This window comes from Cnephaeus nilssonii, assembly GCF_951640355.1.
Source record: "Cnephaeus nilssonii genome assembly, chromosome: 17".
NCBI lineage: Eukaryota > Metazoa > Chordata > Mammalia > Chiroptera > Vespertilionidae > Cnephaeus > Cnephaeus nilssonii.
Genome location: NC_137088.1, coordinates 12,534,269 through 12,558,578, shown reverse-complemented (window position 1 = coordinate 12,558,578; position 24,310 = coordinate 12,534,269). Strand labels below are relative to the sequence as shown.

General features: G+C 42.8%; 1 protein-coding gene across 6 annotated transcripts in view; it reads right to left on the bottom strand.

Annotated features, from left to right (window-relative positions):
• The window catches only part of UBP1 (upstream binding protein 1), a 52,504-nt gene that overhangs the window by 17,438 nt on the left and 10,756 nt on the right, over positions 1-24,310 (bottom strand). For 4 of the 6 annotated variants that reach the window (XR_013814818.1, XR_013814820.1, XR_013814821.1 and 1 more), the window contains 7 exons: positions 23,824-23,975; positions 12,625-12,701; positions 7,561-7,666; positions 6,697-6,803; positions 4,684-4,836; positions 4,477-4,587; positions 3,925-4,032 (listed from right to left, as the gene is read on the bottom strand). Coding sequence is in view for 2 of the 6 variants with exons in the window: in XM_079794759.1 (XP_079650885.1) it covers positions 3,925-4,032; positions 4,477-4,587; positions 4,684-4,836; positions 6,697-6,803; positions 7,561-7,666; positions 12,625-12,701; positions 23,824-23,975 (814 nt within the window). In the remaining 4 variants the exon portion in view is untranslated. The remainder of the gene's footprint in view (positions 1-3,924; positions 4,033-4,476; positions 4,588-4,683; positions 4,837-6,696; positions 6,804-7,560; positions 7,667-12,624; positions 12,702-23,823; positions 23,976-24,310) is intronic. The other 2 variants (XR_013814819.1, XM_079794760.1) reach the window with 1 other exon arrangement.

Below are 24,310 nucleotides of genomic sequence, written 5' to 3'. Positions count from 1 at the left end.
TGTTTCAAAAAATATCACACCATGAAAAATTATAGAGATTAAAATTACTCTTTGAATGTATCAATAATTTGAAATATAAAAAAATCCAAATAAATAAGTTTGTATGAAAAGAAACTCCAGTTTTTTATTCTACTGCTGTGCTTTGTAAAATCTGGGGTATTTAAAAAATTAAATCCCGAGTAGAATAAAGGAATCGAGAAAAAAGCAAGCGAGTGCAAAGGATTAAAACATTTTCAGGCATAATAGTATGTCCTATCACGGTAAAACTATTTAAGGGGAGTGGAAGAGAAAAACAGATCAAGAAGGAAGAGCAGAGTAAAGTTTCATGAACTTTTAAAATGAACAATGGTGGGTGTCAAATTGCTATGGTAGTGGAGTCTACAGAATACACTTCAAAAAGCAATGTAATAGGTTTATCTTAAATGCAAATACTCATTAGGTCAGAAAATGGTCTCCTTTTGCAATGATTTAAATGTATGATGAAAACTTTCAGATGTCAACGTAAAAATGTGGAAGGGAGTATATTTTTTCTTAAAACTCTTGAGCATGGAGCCGAAACCGGTTTGGCTCAGTGGATAGAGCGTTGGCCTGTGGACTGAAAGGTCCCAGGTTCGATTCTGGTCAAGGGCATGTGCCTTGGTTGCGGGCACATCCCCAGTGGGGGGTGTGCAGGAGGCAGCTGATCGATGTTTCTAACTCTCTATCTCTCTCCTTTCCTCTCTGTAAAAAATCAATAAAATATATATATATAAAAAAAAAACAAACAAAAAAAACTCTTGAGCATGGAAGAGTCATGACCACTAGTGTGAAGGAGCTAAAAGACTGTGCAGCACTCTGGGGCAGAAAGGAAGTCTCTCCAATGGTTACAAGAGCTTAAAGCAACTGACAGCCATCAGAAGCATCGATACAAGGAAAATAAAACAGAAACCCCGAATCTTATTTACAACTGCCCATCATGTATTCTTCAAAAATGGGGAAAATAACTGCACTTATTGTTTCTACTACTATCAACTTTCAAAAAAAGGAATTTACTGGCTGGACAGCATTGCTAAGCATATTGCATAGCATACCAATTTCACTATAAACTTCACACAACAAGGCCATTCTTTTACTTTCCACCTTAGGAAGTAGTTACCTCCTCGGCTTATACAGTTTGAGGAAACGTAAGAGCTTGTGAGCCAACTGACAGATCAAATAACTATGGGTGTGCCCTGCTCATAGCCATCTCCACTACCCAGAAGATCTTCCTGCTACACCATCCTCCTCAGATACTAAATACCACCATTAGCAAGGGTAACTGCAAAATAATATAAACCTTTTAATGTCAAGCCTCCCAAAATCTGCCTTGTAATTTTTGCCAGCTGTCTACCGAGAAAATGAAGCCATCAAAAGTTTCAAGTTAGTATGGCAGTGCAGCGACAGCGACACCAAATTGCCTAAAACTTCATAAACATATCTATTTTCACTTACACATCTAGACTCTTAGCAGTAGAGAAGTAGAGCTGTTAATAGCTGACATCTGAAACTTGCCCAATAAATAAGAGACTCGATTCACTTAACACAGTGGTCGGCAAACTCATTAGTCAACAGAGCCAAATATCAACAGTACAACGATTGAAATTTCTTTTGAGAGTCAAATTTTTTAAGCTTAAATTATATAGGTAGTTACATTGTTATTAACTTAATTAGGGTACTCCTAAGCTGGCCTTTGCTAAAAACTCAAGGGGCCAAAGAGCCGAAAGTGGCTCGCAAGCCACAGTTTGCCGAACACTGACTTAACAGTAGAAAACTAGTGTTCAATGAAAGCTGGTTCTATGGGGAAGCCTCTACTTTTAGAAAAGAATGGATTCAAAGTTCTAAAATGGCCACCAAGCACCAAGACCTGCCTGCGTTTCATAGATTTCTCTAGCAGTCTCAACCCAGGAGGGTAAAGGCAGAGTAAAGAAGGAAGAGCAGGTCATTCTGCCCTGTCTTTAAAAGCGAAGGTGCAGGGCCTGTGTTCCTGAAGGCAACCTGTAATCCATTACCTGGCCTGGACCCTTATAGTCACGACACTGGTGCACTGGGAACAGAGTCCCTCCTCAGGCGGACTAGAAAATGATGACCCACCTGAGACTGCAGAAATTGGCAGCCCTGATTTGAGCCAGTAAAATACAGCTCAGAGGCAAAGAAACAGACACACTAAGTAAGGGTTTTGTTGTGCAGCAGCTCTTAGGAACCAACCACAGTGCCTGTATTCCACGTGGGAGCATTTCCCACAGCACCTTTTAACTTTAACAGATGAGTCTGGATATTCCTCTTTACCGACAGCCACCTGCAACTATCCAAGACTAAGAAAAATGTTGCCTTCCTCTGTAGGCACTCGAAACAATGAAATGCACCAGACTTTCTTTTTAACAGGTACCCAGCTTTTTTAAAAACAGATTTCCAGGTGGAGCTCTAACCACCCTTAGGAATATCTTAACCAAAGCAAATGCAGCCCGGGCAGCAAGCAACACACACAAGGAAGATGTGAAATCCCAGGCTCCCAGGCCAATGAACTGCTGACGTTTTGCATACTTTAGACTTGAGTCATTAATAATTTAAAAATAATTCTACCGTCTTCAGATTAGCTCTGGGCTCGAATAGATTTAATTTATTAATTATGAGAACCCACTCCTTTTAATTAGTGAAGTAGTTTCTAAAAAGAGTGGAAAGTGATTCAAGTTACCAGTATTTCCCCCAAAAAATTTAAGAATCACTTGTTATTCTTCAGCTGGAAAATCATAAGAGGCTAAAAACAAAATCAGATGGAGTATATAGTTGTTCCATACAACCTTTGAGTGGCATTAAAAAAACCAGTTAAAATGCAACAAGTGTACTCCCCATCCTTTCAGATTAGTCACTTACAGTTTTATTGTACAGAGAAGCATTTAAAACATTTTCAGTCAATGCTTTTAACTTGGAAATGATGTTCTAGTGATTGTGCTTGTGACTTTTGTAGTCTACAAATAATTAGACACGTTTCAGAGTGAAAAATTCCATTTTTGTCACCTTGATAGGATGAACACCGTAATGATAAATAGTGTAGCCATTAATACAGCTGTTTAAGAAAAGGTTTAATACTCTGTGTTTACATTTACTGTGGATATATAGCTGATCTAGACTGTTAGATGGAGAGTTGTGTCATAAAGGAAGAATTTGCTATACTCAAGCAGAGAAAGCTCATATTCAACCAAAAATCCCCTGGCTGTATGTTGGGGGGATCCGGATCGGAGTATAGCAAGGTGCACTGCTCTGGCCTGAAGCACAAGTTCATGATGCAATGCAAGTTCACGGTGCAGTGCAAGTTCACAGTGCATTGCTGAGAGGAACACTGATGCAGTCAAGGCCATTTTCCTACCAGTGCTGCCAAACAGGCTTTTAAAAGCACAGACAGACACACATTCTTACACTACATGCAGGGAAATGTGACACAAAGTATTGCATATGTTAATGTCAAGCTTGCTGCCATCATTTCTCTAAATATCCATGACATTTTCTTATCAGTTATACACATGAGGAAGCAAACCCTTTAAAATTAAACAAAAATGCTAACTATTTTACTAAATAATGTATTTTCCATTAATTTCAGTGCTCTTAAAGGAAGTGTGTGTGCCGAGGAGGGAGGGAGAGAAAGGGAAGGAGACAGGGAGGGAACACATTTCTGAGTGTCGTTTTTCCCTCTAAAACCACCCAATAAGGTCAACTTTGTTTTAAAGTGTTAGATTTAGGAAATTTTCCTCAGCAAGGAACAAACAGAAAGCAGGAAGTCTAAACAAAAGCAAATTAAATCAAGACAAGGACATCAAAAACAAATTTGGCTTTACTTTTCCGTGGAAGTAGGTCCTATATCTAACACTGCACAAGGTTTCCTGCACAATGAAAGGAGAAGAAGTCCCTTACACTGCCTCGCTTTGCCAGAGAATCACCGTAGTCTGCTGGCAAAGTCCGCTTGCTGGACTTTTTCTGCTCATGTTCAACTGCATCTTCAATTATAGGCTCAAGCCTCATCTGGACAAACACCAAAGATTGGGATCAATGTCTTTTCATTATACAAAGAAAGATCCAATACCCTGTTTATGTCTCTGCAGTCCAATTAAACAACTGCATGATTAGCAGGATTCAAAGTTAAAGAAAATGCAAAACCCCAGCAGTGACAAAATCAAACTTTCTAGGCCCCGGTTTAATCTCTTGCCAACTTCAAGGTTTTTAAGGTCTGTTTCTGAGACCTGATTGGGATTTCAGCATCTTCATTCAAGATCCCACCCAGGAAACTAATCCATTAAAATCCCAGAATTTAAATAATATATTTCCCCCACAAATTTCACAAAGAATATATGTCAAACTACCCCCCAACCTTCCCCAATCCCTTCTTGGCAAAACTCATCCTTATAAATAGTGCCAATATGCAAACCTCTGCTTCTCTCCAGACACCAAAATGCTGCTCTGCATTACCTCTGTGAGGATTGTGGTATCATAGGATGGCTGATACTTTTCTTTTTCGTGAGCAGTTCTCTTCTCCATCTTCTCTCGGTCAGTTTTTTGCTTCCGGTCTGCACCTTTAGGCTAAAAAACAGTAGATTATTTTGTCCATCAGGGTACAAACAACTTTATAAGCAAAACTGGGCCTTAATTACTGGAAGCCTGGTTTCCATCTCTTACCTTAAAAACTTTGATTTGGCAGCTAGCTGAGTGTAGATGATCTGTATATTCTCCATTTTCATTCTGCTTAAAGGTGTCAACCTGGATCCTAAAAGGCACTCCCTTTTCACCTCCATGCTTCCGTGGAGTAAATTCTGTGCTGATGCAGTGTACCTGGACAATTGGAGATGGATTCAAAGTACCATCCACTGGTTTGTCCCTCTGGATGTCCTGTCACCGCTATAAACGTAAGTTCTTTTAAAACAAACTCCCACATCGTAGCCAGGTATCTGTTACGGACTTCTCTGATGGTTTTTAATATATGGTTTTCCTTTCACACAGCCAGCTGGGCCTTTCTGCACTTTCTGGGAATGAGCTCTTCTTCCCCATTCCAATGCCTCTCCTCTGACGAAGGACTTGCTCTGATCATGGGTACAACAGTACAGAGGCTTCCTGCCTACTTCCCCTACCTCCACTCCAGACCATATACTGATCTCAGACCCAGCTAAGCCTTGCACGTGGCTCAATCCACGGCAATCTTGAGCTCATCATTCAGAGCTTCCACTACTGCCCTCTACTGCGAAATACCCTAACTACCCATTCAATCATCTTACTGTTATTCCAACCTCCATCAACTTGGAATACTTTTGCCTGGGGAACTTCCACAGGCCAGAAAGCCCACCACTTGTCCTACCTGTATCCATCTAAACTCTTCTGTCAACCCTTCCAAGGGTCCTAAGGGCATGTTCCATCGCTCTGCACCCTCACCATGGAGACAGCTTTAGGATACTTCACAGGACCAGTAAACAGATTTTTGTAATTTCAGACTGATACACATCCTGTCTTCTAGTGACTCTCAAAGTGAAAACTGATCTCTGAAGGAGACTGTGCACAACCTGAGACTTAAGGCCAGCTCCTACATCACTTTCATTCACTGTATGTCTAGTTATCCTGTTAGACAAACAGTATGAGAAAATATTCAACAAATATGAACCATGTTCTAGTGACTACTAACTGATGGGATATAGTATTTGCCAAACCACAAAAATTCAAAATACCAGATTCTTTACTGTTCACAAAAACCACAGTCTACATAGGCTGGTCAGCAATTAAGCAGTATGTTTTTTCTACGTAAGATTACCTACTCAGTATTTTTAATCTTTCCAATTACAAATCTGAACATCTTGGGTATTAGAATTACCATGCGTTTTACTGTATATATTTTTTATATATATATATATTAAACTTCCATCTCTTAAAGATACAAACTGAGTACTTATGGTTGACATGAAATGCCTGAGAGTTGCTTTAAAGCAGGGGTCCTCAAACTTTTTAAACAGGGGGCCAGTTCACTGTCCCTCAGACCATTGGAGGGCTGGACTATAGTTTAAAAAAAACTATGAACAAATTCCTATGCACACTGCACATATCTTATTTTGAAGTAAAAAAGCAAAACGGCAAAAACACCCGCATGTGGCCTGCGGGCCGTAGTTTGAGGACGCCTGCTTTAAAGTATTCCATCAATAACTTAAAAAGGGGAAACTACTTGTAACTGTTGAAGGAAGGTGATGAGTACACAGAGAATTCATTCTTATTATTCTCTTACTTTTGTGGTTTGAAAATTCCAGTATTAGAATGTTGCTAACAGAATCTTAAAGCAGTACACTTTTTTTCAGTCACATCCTTTTATATGTCAGCTTTGGTTCCAAAGAAATGCATCTTATGAAAAATGCACGTTTTGATTACTGTTACTACCAGTGGTAAAAGTAACATTTAAATAATGCTTGACATATCAGCTTGCCTTCACATGTGTTAGTCTGTAATAACAGCTTTAGTGTATTAACTCCAATTTAAGTATATAGTGTATTTTTAAAAAGACACTGCCAGATAGTTTACAAATAAGCTTTTAAAGAAATTTATATCATGCATCAAGAACTCAACCTCAAAAAGAAAAAGAAAAAAGGAATTCAACCTTATCCATGACCGTCTAAATGACGAGGCTAGTATATGTCTAGTAAAGTAAAAATTCCAAACCTGAATGAAAGCAGATGTGCGTTTTGCAGGGTCCCACAGAAATTCAACCGCATTTAACTGGCTTGGATTTGTCCTTGTGTCAATTATTCCCACGGACATTGGAATATCTGTATTTTAAAAAGAAGTTACATAGAAACTCATCTACTAAGAATAATTTAAAAGCTTATAGCTTACTCTAATTATGTTTTAGTGAAAATGTTATACCTCTATGCTGCACTTTGTTTTTCCATGTTCTCTGTGGTCAACCATTTTAACATCAAAACCCACCTAATGAGTATCAGACTTTCTCCCACCATGGTTTCTATTCCATTTTAATCAGAATATGATGGATAGTACCCAAAGGAGAATTAAATAAATGGTTTCCAACTCATAATATTACTGGCTCAGGGTCTTTCAGTTTCACCAAAACTCTACAGTTGGTCCTCACACAACATGGGTGGGAACTGCACAGATCCATTTATGTGTAGTTTTTCAATAAATACTGTAAGTGTATTTTTCCTTCCTTATGATTTTCTTAATAAGATTTTCTTTTCTCTAGCTTAAGAACTCAATATATAATACACATAACATACAAAATATGTGTTAACTGTTTATATTATCTGTAAAGCTTCCGATCAATAGCAGGATATTAATAATGCCATTTTGGGGGAGTCTAATTATGTGCAAATTTTTCACTGCATGGGGGTCAGCCCATACTCCAGCGTTTGTTGTTCAAGGGTCAACATTTTAAACTATAAAACAACTCCAGGCACACAGAATCCACTCACACCAAAACACACTCCACACAATTATATGTGGTGCCAACATGGGTAAAACTAAAATGCCTTTATATCTCCCTCCATGGTCTTCTGACGGTCACTGTACCTAAATCAAGAAGTCTATCTCCTGGGCGATTCCACTTCCAACCTTCGAGTTGCTGATGCTCTGTATACTGTAGCCGTCTGTCATGGAATACGACTCTTATGATGCTCTATGGAATAAGTGGGGGAAATGAGTACTTTTAAACTGTTCCAGCTAAAATGCAGAAGCATTTTCACTTCTTATGCATTCCTATAATAGAAGAGCATACAAAAACAAATTCTGCTTTAAACAGTTTGATAAAACTGCTAATTTAAAATAACAGTTAATAACTGAGTGTCTGTAAAACGATAGTCATCTGGGGAGAAGAGGGGACATCTGCACCCACCCTGAGAACTTATAGGCAAAATTCACTCTCAACTATTTTACCTGAAAGAGAGTGAAGGAAAACCAAACCAAACCAAAACACATCAAGGTAACTTTATCCAAACACTCAAGTCCTAAGGAAAGACTTTTAACTTCACAAACTCTAGGCCAAGTCTCTGTTCTCCACCTTTCATCCTTTCTTCACCTTCCACAGGTTTGGGGAGCCAGCTTCTATTTCATTCCAGGGGCCAGAATTAAAGAGGTCATCAAAACACATTCAGATGCCAAACTTGTACTAATTAGTGCTTCTGACACATGTATAAATAATTTTCTCAGACTATGCTGCAATAAGATAATCATATTTTCTTTTTTTAAATACATATTTTTATTGATTTCAGAGAGGAAGGGAGGAAGGGGGAAAGGGGGGAGAGGGAGAGAGAGAGAGAGAGAGAGAGACAGACAGACAGACACATCAATGATGAGAGAGAATCATTGATCGGCTGCCTCCTGCACACCCCCACTGGGGATCGAGCCCACAACCCGGGCATGTGCCCTGACTGGGAATCGAACTGTGACCTCCAAGGTTCATAGGTCGACGACACTCAACCACCAAGCCACACGCTGGGCAAGATAATCATATTTTCATAGGCTCTACTGGTTCGAATAGGAAATAATTTGTTAGCAATACATATAAATACTTTAGTGCGTCTGCCTTCCCCATCCCACAAATAATGTCCAAAATGTAGCTGATAAAGTTTATGTTATTTTTAATATTATTTTCAATCATCACCAGAGGGTATTATTTTCTCTCTTTTTTAATTTTATTTTTTTCTTTATTGATTAAGGCAGTGGTCAGCAAACTCATTAGTCAACAGAGCCAAATATCAACAGTATAACAACTAAAATTTCTTTTGAGAGCCAAATTTTTTAAACTTAAACTATATAGGTAGGTACATTGTTATTAACTTAATTAGGGTACTCCTAAGCTGGCCTTTGCTAAAAACTCAAGGGGCCAAAGAGCCGCATGTGGCTTGCAAGCCGCAGTTTGCCGACCACTGGATTAAGGTATTACATATGTGTCCTTATTCCCCTATTGCCCCCCACACCTCCACACATGCCCTCACCCCCCTGGTGTCTCTGTCCATTGGTTAGGCTTATATGCATGCATACAAGTCCTTTGGTTGATCCAGAGGGTATTATTTTCCATTGATTTTCAGACACAGTGGAAGAAAGGGAGGAGGGGGGGAGAGAGGGAGGGAGGGAGGGAGGGAGGGGGAGGGAGGGAGGGAGGGAGGGAGGAGAGAGAGAGAGAGAGAGAGAGAGAGAGAGAGAGAGAGAGAGAGAGAGAGAGGAGACACATCAATTGGTTGCCTCTTGCACACACCCTGACCAGGGGTGGGGAGCAAAACTGCAACTGAGGTATATGCTCTTGACCAGGAATCAAACCTGTAACCCTTCAGTCTGTGGGCTGATGCTCTAATCACTGAACAAAACTGGCCATGGCTGGATCCAGTTTAAAGGACCTCAATGCAAGACCCATCAAGCCCTATTCATTTTTTTAAATTAGTTTTTACAATTAAAACAATTTTACACCCTTTACACTGACTTTGTTTTTAAAAGTCAACATCTCAGAGTCATCAAATTTAACTTTCACAGTCACAGGAGAGTTCACCCATATCTTCTCTTAAAATATTACTAGGTCAAGCCCTAACCGGTTTGGCTCAGTGGATAGAGCATCGGCCTGCAGACTGAAGGGTCCCAGGTTCGACTCCGGAAAAATATATATTTTATTGATTTTTTTACAGAGAGGAAGGAAGAGGGATAGAGAGTTAGAAACATCGATGAGAGAGAAACATCAATCAGCTGCCTCCTGCACACCCCCTACTGGGGATGTGCCCGCAACCAAGGTACATGCTCTTGACGGGAATCGAACCTGGGACCCTTCAGTCCGCAGGCCGACGCTCTATCCACTGAGCCAAACCGGTTAGGGCTAGGTCGAATTTTAATCAGGTGTGGTATAGCTGGTAGATTTGTCCAAAGTTGAACCAAGCTGGTTAGGACCAAGGGCATGCCGAGAAAATCTTCACATTTCTAAGTTTCCTAGACACTGGAAAATGAGAGCTATTGTCTGGCTCCTTGAGCAGACCCTTAGCTATTTGCCACTAGCGTCCAATCAACCAAAATAGGGCTTGCTCAGTGATAACAATGCTGATGACTTCATAAAACAATTCATCTAATCAGTGAATGCCAATATCTTACCTTATAATAGAGAAACATGCAAATTGACCGCACCTCCGCTATGCCCACGATTGGGCCGGCAGGAGGCTGGGGGCGGGACTCCGGGTGGCATATCCACCGTTGAGAAGATCAAGATGGCGGTGCCCAGTGGCCGGGCCCATGCCGCCGCTCCCGGGGGTGCCTGGGGCGATCAGCACCCCGGGGGGGCGTGGCCGAGCCCATGCCGCCGCTCCCGGGGGTGCCTGGGGCCATCGGCACCCCAGGGGGCGTGGCCGGGCCCATGCCACCACTCCCCGGGGTGCCTGGGGCGATCAGCACCCCGGGGGGCCGTGGCCGGGCGATCGGCACCACGGGGGCGTGGCCGGACCCATGCCGCCACTCCCCAGGGTGCCTGGGGCGATCAGCACCCCGGGGGGGCGTGGCCGGACCCATGCCGCTCCCGGGGGTGCCTGGGGCGATCGGCACCCCGGGGGGCATGGCCGGGCCCATGCCGCCGCTCCCGGGGGTTCCGGGGGTCGATCGGCCACCTGGGGGGGCCTGGCCTGGCCCCTCTCGCCCCTCCCAGGGGTCCCGGGGGGGCGATCGGCCACCTGGGGGGCGTGGCCAGGCCCCTCCCGCCCCTCCCGCCGCTCACGGGGGTCCCGGGGGTCGATCGGCCACCCGGGGGGGCGTGGCCCGGCCCCTCCCGCCCCTCCTGGGGGTTCCGGGTCGATTGGCCACCTGGGGGGGCTTGGCCGTGCCCATCCCGCCCCTCCCGCCGCTCCCGGGGGTCCCAGGGGCCGAGGCTTTCCGGGCCTTGGGCACCAGCGGGGAGCCTGCACTGATCGCAGGAAACCACTGGGGGTCGGCTCCTGTGATCGGTAGCAGGGACGCTGGGTGCGGCGAACCCAAGGCCGGGAAAGCCTGGGGCGGAGGCTTTCCCGGCCTTGGGCACCAGTGGGCAGCCTGCAAGGATGGCAGGAAACCACTGGGGGTCGGCTCCTGCGATCCTTAGCAAGGATGTTGGGTGCCGCGGAGCCCAAGGCCACCGTCCGGGGCCAAGCCCCGACCCTGAAAAAGGCAGAAGGCGGTGGCCACAGTCAAGGCCTGGGTCCCTGGTGCCGGCAGAAAACTGGTGCAGGCAGCCAGGTGAATGAAGGTCTATTGCACGAATCTTCGTGCAAACGGGCTACTAGTCGGGGAATAAAAAAATAAGATCATTCCACTCATCCTCTAGGGAAATGAGCAAATCCACTGATTGAACACAAACATGACAGACCCAAAGTGCAGATGGATCCTTCTGATCCAAGTATACTGGGAGTCCCCGAGTGAGATGGGGAAATCCGGGAGCTCACTCTAGGTCAGTGGTCGGCAAACCGCGGCTCACGAGCCACATGCCGCTCTTTGGCCCCTTAAGTGTGGCTCTTCCACAAAATACCACGTGCAGGCGCACACGTACAGTGCGATTGAAACTTCGTGGCCCATGCGCAGAAGTCGGTTTTCGGCCTGGGCGAGTCTATTTTGAAGAATTGGTTCTAATGCCAAGCCACACTCAAGGGGCCAAAGAGCCGCATGTGGCTTGCGAGCCGTTGTTTGCCGACCACTGCTCTAGGTTGACAAGACAATGATCCAATGGAGACCAGACCCCTTATCTTTTCCTTCATCTTCTCAAGGATTGAGGGCTTCCTGTCCCAGGAGTGGGAGGAATACTAAAACATGTCAAAGACCCTCCAGGTGCTGAGCACCTGGCTTACCCAGACACCCCAAATTTGCTAGCTTTAGTATTAGTATCCACTGTCCCTACCAAGGCTGCCTTTTACATGCTCGCCCTCTAAAGAGGCAGATCTACAAAGGAGAGAGTCTTTCCAATGGAATGCCTCTCCATAGTGAGGGCCCAGCAGCACCTGGGCCCCATACATGCCTCTCTGTGGGGAGATGGAAGGATCAAGAGAACTCATGCTTCTCTTTTGCTAACACTTAGCCACACTGAAGTTTTGCCTTTTCCTAATTAAGTTTCTTCCATAAACCTTGCCCTGTAATGCTATGGAATTGGTAATAAACCGTGGTACATGATAAGTGAGGCTAGAAGGACCCACCATGCACGACAATGGAGGGGGTGGGGACAGTTCTGAAGATATATCCTATAAGCAATGGGTTGGCAGGCCAGTGGTTACACCTCCTATATCTGGAATGACTGCCTTCTTCATTCATATACATCAGTAGGGTAAAGAGAAATTTCAAAATTTTTTTAGAGAAATATTAAGAGGTGAAATAAAAGGACCTTTTGAAGTTTCATTTTAACACATTTTCCCTCATGTTATCTTTTACTTTTAAAGAGAAACTTTTTTTTGTAGTGGTGGTAGGTCTTTGCACACATAGCTGCAAGTAAATTTCATACGGTACGTTTCCAAAGGGCTTTCACATTACGTCAACAAGTTAGGAGCTTTAAAATAGTGAAGTTAAGTTTTTTATAAAACCTCTTGCAGCAAAACTGCTTTTTAAAAATCACTACAATATCTATTAGGAATGTAAAAGGATCGGCCTTACCTTTACCAATTTTCCAGTGATCTCAGGCATATCTCCCATTTTCCGATTATCCAGCATCCGAATTTCATAAGACTGACCTATTTTTAAAGAAATTGTACATTAAAAACAATCCACATAACGAACATTACTGTGTTTAATAAAAATATTAACTATCTTTCAAAATATAAAATTACACAATGTTCATTTGCTGGAAAAGCAAATTCAGGTTTATTACCTTTCTTTTTCCTGCAACTCATACTATCCTTTCCTTCTTACACTATTACATAAGACTATAAAGAATTTCTGTCAATTTATTTTCATTTTTATCTATTACTCTTACGTTAAATTTACATTATACATATATCCATTACCTGAGACCAACTTTTTATAACAGCTTTTTAAAAAATATATATATATATATATATAGTCCTAGCTGGTTTGGTTCAGTGGATCGAGCACTGGCCTGCAGACTAAAAGGTCCTGGGCTCGATTCCAGTCAAGGGCACGTGCCCAGGGTGCGGGCTCGATCCCCAGTAGGCAGCCAATCAGTGATTCTCTCTCAATAAAACATTCAGAGGAAGGGAGAGGTAGAGAGAGAGAGATAGAAACATCAATAATGAGAGAGAATCACTTATTGGCTGCCTTCTGCACGCCCCAACTGGGGATCGAGCCTGTAACCTGGGCATGTGCCACGTGCCGTGACTGGAGTTCATAGATTGACCATCAACCAAACCACTGAGCCACGCTACCCATGCAACAGCTTTTTTGAAATATAATTTACATGCCATAAAATTCACCCTTTTAAAGTATACAATTCGTTTTTAGTACATTCAGAGCTATGCAACTGCCACCGCTACCAATTTTAGAACATTTTCATCACCCCAAAAAGAACTCATATCTATTAGCAGTCACTACTCATCACTCCCATCCTCCGAGCCCCCAGCAACCACTAATGACTCTACTTTCTGTCTCTAAGGCCTACTTTGGACACTAGATATAAATGGAATCACACAATATGTGGCCTTTGTGACTAGCTTCTTTTACTCAAGAATGTTTTCAAGGTTCATGCATGTTACAGCATGTATTAGTATTTCATTCCTTTTTACTGCCAACTATTATTCATTGCATAAATACACCACATTTTATTTGTTCATTCATTCATCAATTAATGAACATGTGGGTTGTTTCCACTTTGGGCTACTATGAACAATGACATTAAATTCAAAGCATTTATTTTTAAGGTCCTAATATAGAACTTTAAAACAAGAACCAGACCTAGCCAGTTTGGCTCAGTGGATAGAGCGTTGGCCTGTGGACTGAAGAGTCCCAGGTTTGATTCAGAACAAGGGCACATGCCTGGCTTGCGGGCATGATCCCCAGTAGGGGGCGTGCAGGAGGCAGCCGATCAAAGATTCTCTCTCATCACTGATGTTTCTATCTCTCTATTCCTCTCCCTTCCTCTCTGAAATCAATAAAAAAATATATTTTAAAACAAGAACCAAAACTAACCTCAAGGAAATAAGATTACTGTGCAAAATGAAATTAACAAAAAATTACAATTATATGTGTCTCATCTCTAGGGCAAAGAAAACTAAGGAGAAAATAAACAAATGGGACTACATCAAAATAAAAAGATTCTGCACAGCAAAAGAAACCATCATCAAAATGAAAAGGGAGCCCACTAGATGAGAACATATTTGGCAATGATACATCTGATAAAGGGTTAATATCAAAATATAAGGAACTCATACAACATAACAAAAGGAAGACAAACATTCCAATTAAAAAATAGGCAAAGGACCTAAATAGGCTCTTCTCCAAAGGGGACATACAGATGGCCAAGCGACATATGAAAAAAATGCTCAAAGTCACTGATCATCAGAGAGATGCAAATTAAAATGACAATGAGATATTACCTCACACCTGTCAGAATGGCCACCATCAACAAATGACAAGTGCTGGCGAGGATGTGGAGAAAAGGGAACCCTACTACTCTGCTAGTGGGAATGCAGACTGCTGCAGCCATTATGGAAAACAGTATGGAGTTTCCTCAAAAAATTAAATATGGAACTGTCATTTGACCTAATGATCCCACTTCTAGGAATATGTCCTAAGAAACCCAAAACACCAATAAGAATGTTTGCACCCCTATGTTCATAGCAGCACAATTTACATTAGGTCAAATGACAGTTAAGATCTGGAAACAGCCCAAGTGTCCATTAGTAGACAAGTGGATAAAAAAGCTGTGGTACATTTACACTATGGAATACTATGAAGCAGTGAAAAAGGCTCCCTTACCCTTTGAGACAGCATGGAGGGACTTGGAGAGTATTACTAAGTGAAATAAGCCAGTCAGAGAAAAGCAAGTATCACATGATCTCACTCATATTTGGAATCTAATGAACAACATAAACTGATGAACAAAATAGATCCAGAGACATAGAAGCATGGAACAGACTGCAGAATCTCAGAGAGAAGGCAGGGGAAGGAGGGTGGGTTGAGACCAACCAAAGAACTTATATGCATAACCCGTGGACAAGCTCACTTATATCATGAGGTGTGAAAGCATCAAAGACCTGGCTGGAGCTATAAAACAGGGGGCAGCCTATTCCAGCTAAATCCCTGCTAAAGGGAGAGCCAGCTGTGTTTACTCCACCCTCTCGTGGTTCCATGTTGGGATTACAGGTTTTTACTTCACATAGTCAGACTGAACGCTTCTCGTTACCTAAGAACAGGTGCTTAAGGCATAACCAGGAAAACACCAAGTTTTTTAAACTCTGAATTTCTATTGTTCAAAATAGTACCAAAACGGATACTTTAAGGCATCAGTACAATTGGAAAACCTGTTCCAATTTCTATCTTACTGAAGACAAGACTACACAGAATTTACTTTTTATTTTTTCTTTATGTTACACAATGGCAGGTGAGCAATGATCTTTAAGGGGAGGCTACTAGGAGTACTAGTAACCAAGCTATGGCCAAACAACGGTGCAGAGCCCCTGCAATGTGCCCACCCTCCTATGAGGAAATTGTCCATTTAAGGTGGTTGAGAAGGGAAGCTCTCATATTTGCCTGAATATTCAAAATAAAAAATGCAGCATGGTCCCCAGACTAGCAGCATCAGCATGACAAGGAAACTTATCAGAAATGCAAATTCTCCAGCCCCACTGAATCAGAAACTCAATGGAGCTCAGCAATCATGTTTTGACAAGCCCTCTATGAGATACCAATGCTTGCTGAAGTTGGAGACCCTACAAATATCTAGTCAGCCAATACTATTTCGAACAGAAAGCGTTCAAGACCTTCTCCTGGGAATAACTTAATACTCAAAAAGCTGTGAGTAAATGGTAAGAATCAACCATCTTTTCTTAGAAGCTGAACAAATTCTGTAGGATATGATAAACACTCTTCCAAAGAGAAAAATGGCCTAATTTGGGATGGCTAATTATACATTTGCATCATTTTGCATAAGGCTCATTTAATACAATGATATATGAAGCACTGCACAGTATTACAGATAATAAGATTTCAAAAGTCCTTTTTAGTTCAAATTATTTAATTGTCTATGGTAAAATTAAGAACTAAGTCTATCTAAAGCTGTTTAAAATAAACTACAATATGATTACTTTACAAGTAACCAAAATTCACTGAAGTCATCAGGTTTGACAGGACTGTAAATCTCGCAATGGTCTAGGGCAGCTCTCACTCCATTACATATGTATGCTTCACAAATACACTGATGTTCACATATACATATGTATGTTCCACAAATACACTGATGTTCACATATATCCATTACATATGTGCATACAGTCAATATATTTGAATATACATATATGCACACATTTTATATACATAAGCCAAGAGCTCAAGGTTCATTAGATGCCCATTTGAAGACCCAGCTTTGACAGAGCTTTGAAAGATAAGCTAAGGAGGCAGTACTGCAGGAAGCAGAGTCTTTGTCTAAAGCCGTGGTCAGCAAACTGTGGCTCACGAGCCACATGCGGCTCTTTGGCCCCTTGAGTGTGGCTCTTCCTCAAAATACCACGGCCTGGGCGAGTCCATTTGAAGAAGTGGCGTTAGACGAAGTTTAAGTTTAAAAAATTTGGCTCTCAAAAGAAATGTCAGTCGTTGTACTGTTGATATTTGGCTCTGTTGACTAATGAGTTTGCCGACCACTGGTCTAAAATATATTGCATCCCATAGCCATTTTTAAAATAAGCCAAAATTTTTTGTTAACATCTTAATTTCAAATTTACACAGAACTTACAAGATCACTACAAAGAACTACGTATTACTAAAGAACTATTAACATTTTACCATCGCTTTATCATTTTCTCTTTATACTAGAGGCCCAGTGCACGAAATTCGTACACGGGGGCGGGGGTGTCCCTCAGCCCAGCCTGCACCCTCTCAAATACTCCTTGAGGGATGTCTGACTGCCCATTTAGTCCCAATTTCGGTAGCATCGGGCCTAAATGGGCAGTCAGACATCCCTCTCACAATACAGGACTGCTGGCTCCCAAATGCTCGCCTGCCTGCCTTCCTGATTGCCCCTAACCGCTTCTGCCTGCCAGCCTGATCACTCCCTAACCACTCCCCTGCCAGCCTGATTGATGCCTAACTTCTCCCCTGCCAGCCTGATCTGCCCCTAACTGCCCTCCCCTGCAGGCCTGGTCCCCCCCAACTGCCCTTCCCTGCTGGCCTGATCACCTAAAACTGCCCTCCCTTATAGACCTGGTCCCTCCCAACTGCCCTCCCCTGCTGGCCATCTTGTGGCAGCCATCTTGTGTCCACATGAGGACAGCCATCTTTGACCACATGGGGGCAGCCATCTTGTGTGTTGGAGTGATGGTCAATTTGCATATTACTCTTTTATTAGATAGGATATACGCATCTGCTTATGGTACCAGTCCCACTTGCACCCGCTGCTGGTGCCGGTGCCAATCACACTGCGCTGTCGGTGCGGGTGAGACTGGCACCGTCAGGTTGTGGGAGTGGCAGCAGCAGGAGCGGGGCTGCCGGCAGACAGGGGACCGGGGCTGCACGGGGGCGCAGAGGATGGGCTGAGACCCGCCCCTGTGCCCACCGCAGCCTCATGGCCCACAGTTCCTTTCAAGGTGCACGAATTCGTGCACTGGGCCCCTAGTGTAATATATAATGACTTTTATATCATGTAAACCACCTAGAGCAAGCAGTAAATTAAACATCCTAGTCAAGTACACTTTTTCTTTTTTTTCTTTTTTTAAATATATTTTACTGATTTTTTTACAGAGAGGAAGGGAGAGGGATAGAGAGCTAGAAACATCGATGAGAGAGAAACATCAACCAGCTGCCTCCTGCACACCCCCTACTGGGGATGTGCCCGCAACCAATGTACATGCCCTTGATCAGAATCGAACCTGAGACCTTTCAGTCCGCAGACCGACGCTCTACCCACTGAGCCAAACTGGTTTTGGCCACTTTTTCTTTCAACACTGCAAATAAACTTTTGCTTTGGCTATGAACGTCCTTGTGCTGAAGGGATACGCCTCTGTTTCCAGTCTTCAATCCAGGTCATTACAAGTTTCTCCATGTCTGATACAGACTCTTCTGGAATTTTTGTTAGTCTCATTGCCTTCAATAAAGCAGATCCTTGAATAGCTTCTGTCACTTTGTTTTTGTTTTTCAAGATGGTAGCTATGGTGAAATGGGACATGCCCGACTAATGAGCAATAACCATAATTAATTTTCCACCTTTGTAATCCTTAATTTTATTTTCCTTTCCAGGCCAGTCACTTGATGTGGCCTCTTACTGGCAACATTAGCAGTGGATCTTGTACACAGGAGCCATGATGAACAAAACAACATGAGATTAAATCAAGCACAAGAGAAAATGATGCTATTAGGAGACACAGTAAACACAAGATGCACGAGGCTGCAGCCGGGGTAACACAATTCACTGTTTTATGCTAACTTTTTTTTTAATAAGCAGGAAGAGTACACTCTAAAATAATGATAAAAACTATATAAACTAGTAACAGTCATTTATTATCATGACTATACATAATTGTGTGTACTATACTTTTATAGCACTGGCAGAACAGTAGGTGTGTTTACACTAGCATCACCACAAACGTGGAAATATTAGATATAGGCAGTATTTCTAAGGAAATTATGTAAAAATTCATTGAGCTATATATACTCTTTAAAAAAAATTTTTTTTTTTTTATTTCAGAGAGGAAGGGAGAAGGGGAGAGAGAGAGAACTATTAATGATGAGAGAAAATCACTGACTGGCTGCCTCCTGCAGGCCCCACACTGGGGATGGAGCCCGCAACCTGGGCATATGCCCTGACCGGGAATCGAACCGTGACCTCCTAGTTCATAGGTCAGCGTTCAACCACTGAGGCATGCCAGCCAGGCTGAGCTCTATACTCTTACTAGAGGCCCGGTGCATGAAATTCATGCACGGGGGTGTCCCTCAGCCCGACCTGTACCCTCTCCAATCCGAGAGCCCTCAGGGCATGTCCTGCTGACGGCTTAGGCCCGCTCCCTGTGGTTCTCTGCTCTCTGCAGGGCTTGCCTGCTCCACACCATAGCGATGGGCAAGCAAGCCCTGCTGGGTGCTGCCTGCAGCTGCGCTTGTCTGCTCCCGGGTCGCCGCGGCAACAGCCAAGCAGGCCCTGCTGGGTGCTGCCTGCAGGCTCACTTGCCTGTTGTGGGTCGCCGGCAGCTACCACCAAGCAGGCCCTGCTGTCTGCTGTCAAGCTGCACCGCTGGACCTACCCTCAGGCCCACCCTGAGGTTGCCTGTCCAGCCCTGCCTGGCTCCCCGGCCCCGCAGCAGCTGCAGCCACTGAGGTCTGGCCCTGCGTCCCTCTTTGGCCCTTGAAGCAGCCTTGGTGGCTGCTGACCAGGTCCTCCCCAGTGCAGGTGCATGGAGGCGGGTCCAGGCACCGCCGCCCCAGACCCGCAAACGCTGATGGGCCGCTGCCGCCCCCAGAGAGACCCCGCCGCGGCGGCGGGGGCGGGGTCTCTCCGGGGACGGTCGCGGCTGCGGGGTCTCTCCAGGGATGACGACGGCGGGGGCGGGGTCTCTCCGGGGGCGGCAGTTGCGGCGCCCAGACCCGCCCCCATCCGCCGCCACCGCTCGGACCCGCGAACGCTGAGGGGTCTCCCCTCAGCAGCGACGGATCCGGCCATTGAGAGGCCACCCCGAGTCCCACCCCCCAGCCTCCCGCTGCCCAATCGTGGGCATAGCGGAGTGATGTTTATTTGCATATTACTCTATTATTAGATAGGATGACCTGTGCACACTACTGTATATATACTTCAGTAACTTTTAAAAAATCTAAGATTGACCAAATTGATATTGAGCAAGCTGATTAACTGCTCTAAGCTTCAGTTTTTAAATCTATAAACTAGATTAATAGAACTTTTCCTGGGTTGTTGTGGAAGATAACACATATAAGGTATTTAGTACAATGCTTCATACACTGTAAGCACTCATAAATGTCAGTCTAACAAATCATCACTATAGATGGTGGACTGCAACTTTTGTCAATATAAACTATCTTTTTCTGGCTTAACAATAATAGTGATAAATTATCAATATTTTCCCCCAGACCCATGAACTTTGTGTGTGTGTGTGTGTGTACTCATTCATCCCAAGGTAAGGATGTAAAAGAACTTATTCAATCATTCTCCAATAAGAAAAATTCAGGATATTTTCTTTTTTTGTCATTAGAAATAAAGCTACAGTGAATATCCTTGCCTCTACATTGTTCCTTCTAATAGTTTTTTGCCCCAAACAGATTATCATATAAACTATTACAGTTCTTTCAAATATGAAACTTAAGTCTCAAATAATTGAATGCTTACCCAAACACTAATTCAACATTATACTAAATCAATATTAGTAACAAAATTAGAGTACGGCTATAAGTGCTACAGATAGAATTACCTAAAATAAAACCTCAGCGATTCTAAACTTATACATGAAATGAAAAGTTAAAAATAAGCTATTCTTTCATATTTCTGAATGTTATCAAAAGGAAATATACCTAAATGTTAATTTGTTATCTTGGTGAGATGCAACTGCTGTCAATCTTCAGCTTTATACCTTGACATATTTCCCAACTTTTCTACAATGAGTACGTACTATTTTATAACAAAATATTCGCATTTAAAAAAAGTTTCACATGCTTTCACTTTAAGTATCCAACAAATTAATTCCTGCATAACAAAGTACGTTTGTTTACACGTGGAAGTCACACTGGCCTGTGCCCAAAACTGCTAAGAGCACCAGAAAAAAATCTCTCATACTTCCCAAAGGTAAATTCTGCCCCGCCACATCTCTATTCTCCATCCATTCTTCCCACTCTCACTTTTCTATCACCAAAATATAATAGACTCATAAAGTATAAATAAGATATGTGTAGACAGGAGAAACCAAGATGGCGGCAAAGGTAAACACCTGAACTGCTGCCTCGCACAGCAATTTCAAAACTACAACTAAAAGACAAAACAGACATCATCCAGAACCACAGGAAGGCTGGCTGAGTGGAAATTCTACAACTAGAAGAAAAGAGAAAAGCACAATGAGACTCACAGGAGCTGCGGAAGTGCAGAGGTACGGAGGCACACGCACGTAAAGGGCTGGCAACTGAGTATGCAGCTGGCTTTCCCAATCGGGAGGGAGACACAAGCTCCTGACTGCTCTGAACTCCAGTTCTGGGCAAGACTCTGGGGACCCAGACTCATACGGGGAGAAACTGGACTGTCTGGCAGCAGGCAAAACTCGAGGGCAGCTTTCTCTCAGAGGTGCTTGCAGCAATTACCTCGGGACACTGAGACTCAGGGGCCTTTTAGGGCAGGGTTGATGGGAAGCCATTGCTGTTTGCTCCGCCCTAAGACTCCGCCCCATCCAAGCGGAGTGTAGAGTCTTTTGCATATGAATGGCCTGGTCCTTTGAATTCTAAACTTACCTAATAAACTACAGCTGAGTCAGAGAGACCCAGAACATCCAAAAGAAGGCCCAAGGCCCCACAGCAGCTTGCATTGCTTCACAGCTGGGCCTCATTTGGGCACCTCCAAAACCCAAACAAAGAAGAGGAATCTACAGATCTCTCCGTAGCTCCTGCTGGGTGGCCTCAGGCAGAGGCTAAATTAGCACCTCCTTGGAGACCCACGAGCCAGTGTACCCAGAGGTCAGAGTGGGACCATCCAGATTACAACTCCTCAGATCCATAAGGGACACACTCAGGGGGCAGACTCAGTGAGCACCAAAGCCCCACTGAAGCAAGTCTTGACCCATAAGGGTGTCTCCAGCACAGAAGTTCTCCCATCATAGACACAACTGATCCTCACAGCCAATTGGCCTGGAGGTCAATTCCTCCCAGTGACAACAACAACAATCAAGACTTAACTACAACAAAGCCATGCACACAGCCCACAAAGGGGTGCACCAAGAGTGTCCACCTCAGGTTAACTGGGGAGGCTGAGCCACTGGGCCCTATAGGACACCTAGCACACAAAGCCACTCTATCAACTCAGGGAAGCAGCCAAAATGAGGAGACAAAGAAACAGGTCACAAATGAAAGAAATGGAGGAAAGCAAACTACTGGATATAGAGTTCAAAACCATGGTTAAGTTTTTCAAGAATTTTCTAGAAAAGGTGGATAAATTTAGTGAGACCTCAAGGATATGAAAAAGGACCAACTAGAAATTAAGCATACACTGACTGAAATAAAAAATATTATACAGAGATCTAATAGCAGACTAGAGGATCGCAAGAATCAAGTCAAAGATTTGAAATACAAAGAAGTAAAAAACACTCAACCGGAAAAGTAAAAAGAAAAAAGAATCCAAAAATATGAAGATAGTGTAAGGAGCCTCTGGGACAACTTCAAGCATACCAACATCACAATTATGGGGGTGCCAGAAGAAGAGAGCAAGATACTGAAAACCTGTTTGAAGAAATAATGACCAAAAACTTCCCCCACCTGGTAAAAGAAATAGACTTACAAGTCCAGGAAGTGCAGAGAACACCAAACAAAAGGAATCCAAAGAGGACCACACCAAGACACATCATAATTAAAATGCCAAGAGCAAAAGACAGAGAGAGAATATTAAAAGTAGCAAGAGAAAAACAGTTAGTTACCTACAAGGGAGCACCCATACGAATGTCAGCTGATTTCTCAACAGAAACTATGCAGGCCAGATGGGAGTGGCAAGAAATATTCAAAGTGATGAATAGCAAGAACCTACAACCAAGATTACTCTACCTAGCAAAGCTATCATTCAGAATTGAAGGGTAGATAAAGAGCTTCACAGATAAGAAAAAGCTAAAGGAGTTCATCACCACCAAACCAGTATTATATGAAATGCTGAAAGGTATTCTTTAAGAAGAGGAAGAAGAAAAAGGTAAAGATAAAAATTATGAACAACAAATACATATCTATCAACAAGTGAATCTAAAAATCAAGTGAATCAAAAATCTGATGAACAGAATAAACTGGTGAATATAATAGAATCAGGGGCACAGGAAGGGAGTGGACTGACAATTCTCGGGGGGTGGCGGGGGGGGGGGGAGAGGGGTGTGGGGGATGCGGGAAGAGACTGGACAAAAATCGTACACTTATGGATGAGGACAGTGGGGGGGGGGGGGGGTAAGGGCAGAGGTGGGGGTGGGAACCGGGTGGCGGGGAGCTATGGGGAGAGAGGGAGAGGAACAATTGTAATAATCTGAACAATAAAGATTTATTTTAAAAAATAATAAAATTTTTAAAAAAGGATATGTGTAGACAAAATTTGACATGATTTATTTTAGCCACAGACTCCATCTTGACACAGCTTATGTCTATTTTCAGCACGTACATGCTTCATGCCGGAGACCCAGGTTCCTTGCTAGCTGGACTTCTAATTCATTCTCAAATTCCACATTGAAACCACTGTTACTAAAAATAACTGACATCCTTTCCTACTTGCTCCCCCTTTGGATTTTATCTGAAAAACCATATAATAAATCTTGTTCCATAGACTCTCATGCAAATCAGTCTCCACAAACTATAACTTTGTTGGCTCACAATAAGTTTCCTACAATTTTTGTGAACTAAAGTTATATAACTTAAGGGAAAAAAAATATAACTCAAAATGACTTCCAGTATTCTAGGCAGTCAAAACTTTCATTTAGGATTCTTGTAAATTCTAGCATCAAAATATGACACAGCCATACTAACCTTGGTTCAGGTAAGTGAGCGTTTCATCATGCAGTTTTACTGCTGGAGATGTTGCGGCACACATCACATACTGAAAGGGTGGGTTTTTAGTTTCATCATCCAATGGAAGGCTAGAATCTTCCTGCTTGAAAATGGGCAATGCCAAGACATCACTGAAAAGCAAAAAAAAAAAAAAAATCAACATTGACCTTACTTTGGGTTTAAAATATTTAAAAGCATGTAAAAATGTTTAGAGGTAGTTTCTTTTAAAATTTAAGTTTAGAAATGATACATAGAATAAAAGAATTATCAATGCTAATCTGGCTCCCATAAATGATAATATTAAACCTGTTATCTCTAGTGTGGCTGTGAGAAGGGAAGCAGCTATGATTAGGTAGCTTAAATAAGAAGTATTTAATAGTAAAGTCCATGCTACTGATAAAGGCTAACAAAAAATGTCACTTACAAAGTTACTTCAAAAAAATTTTTAAACACTTTAAACTCCATA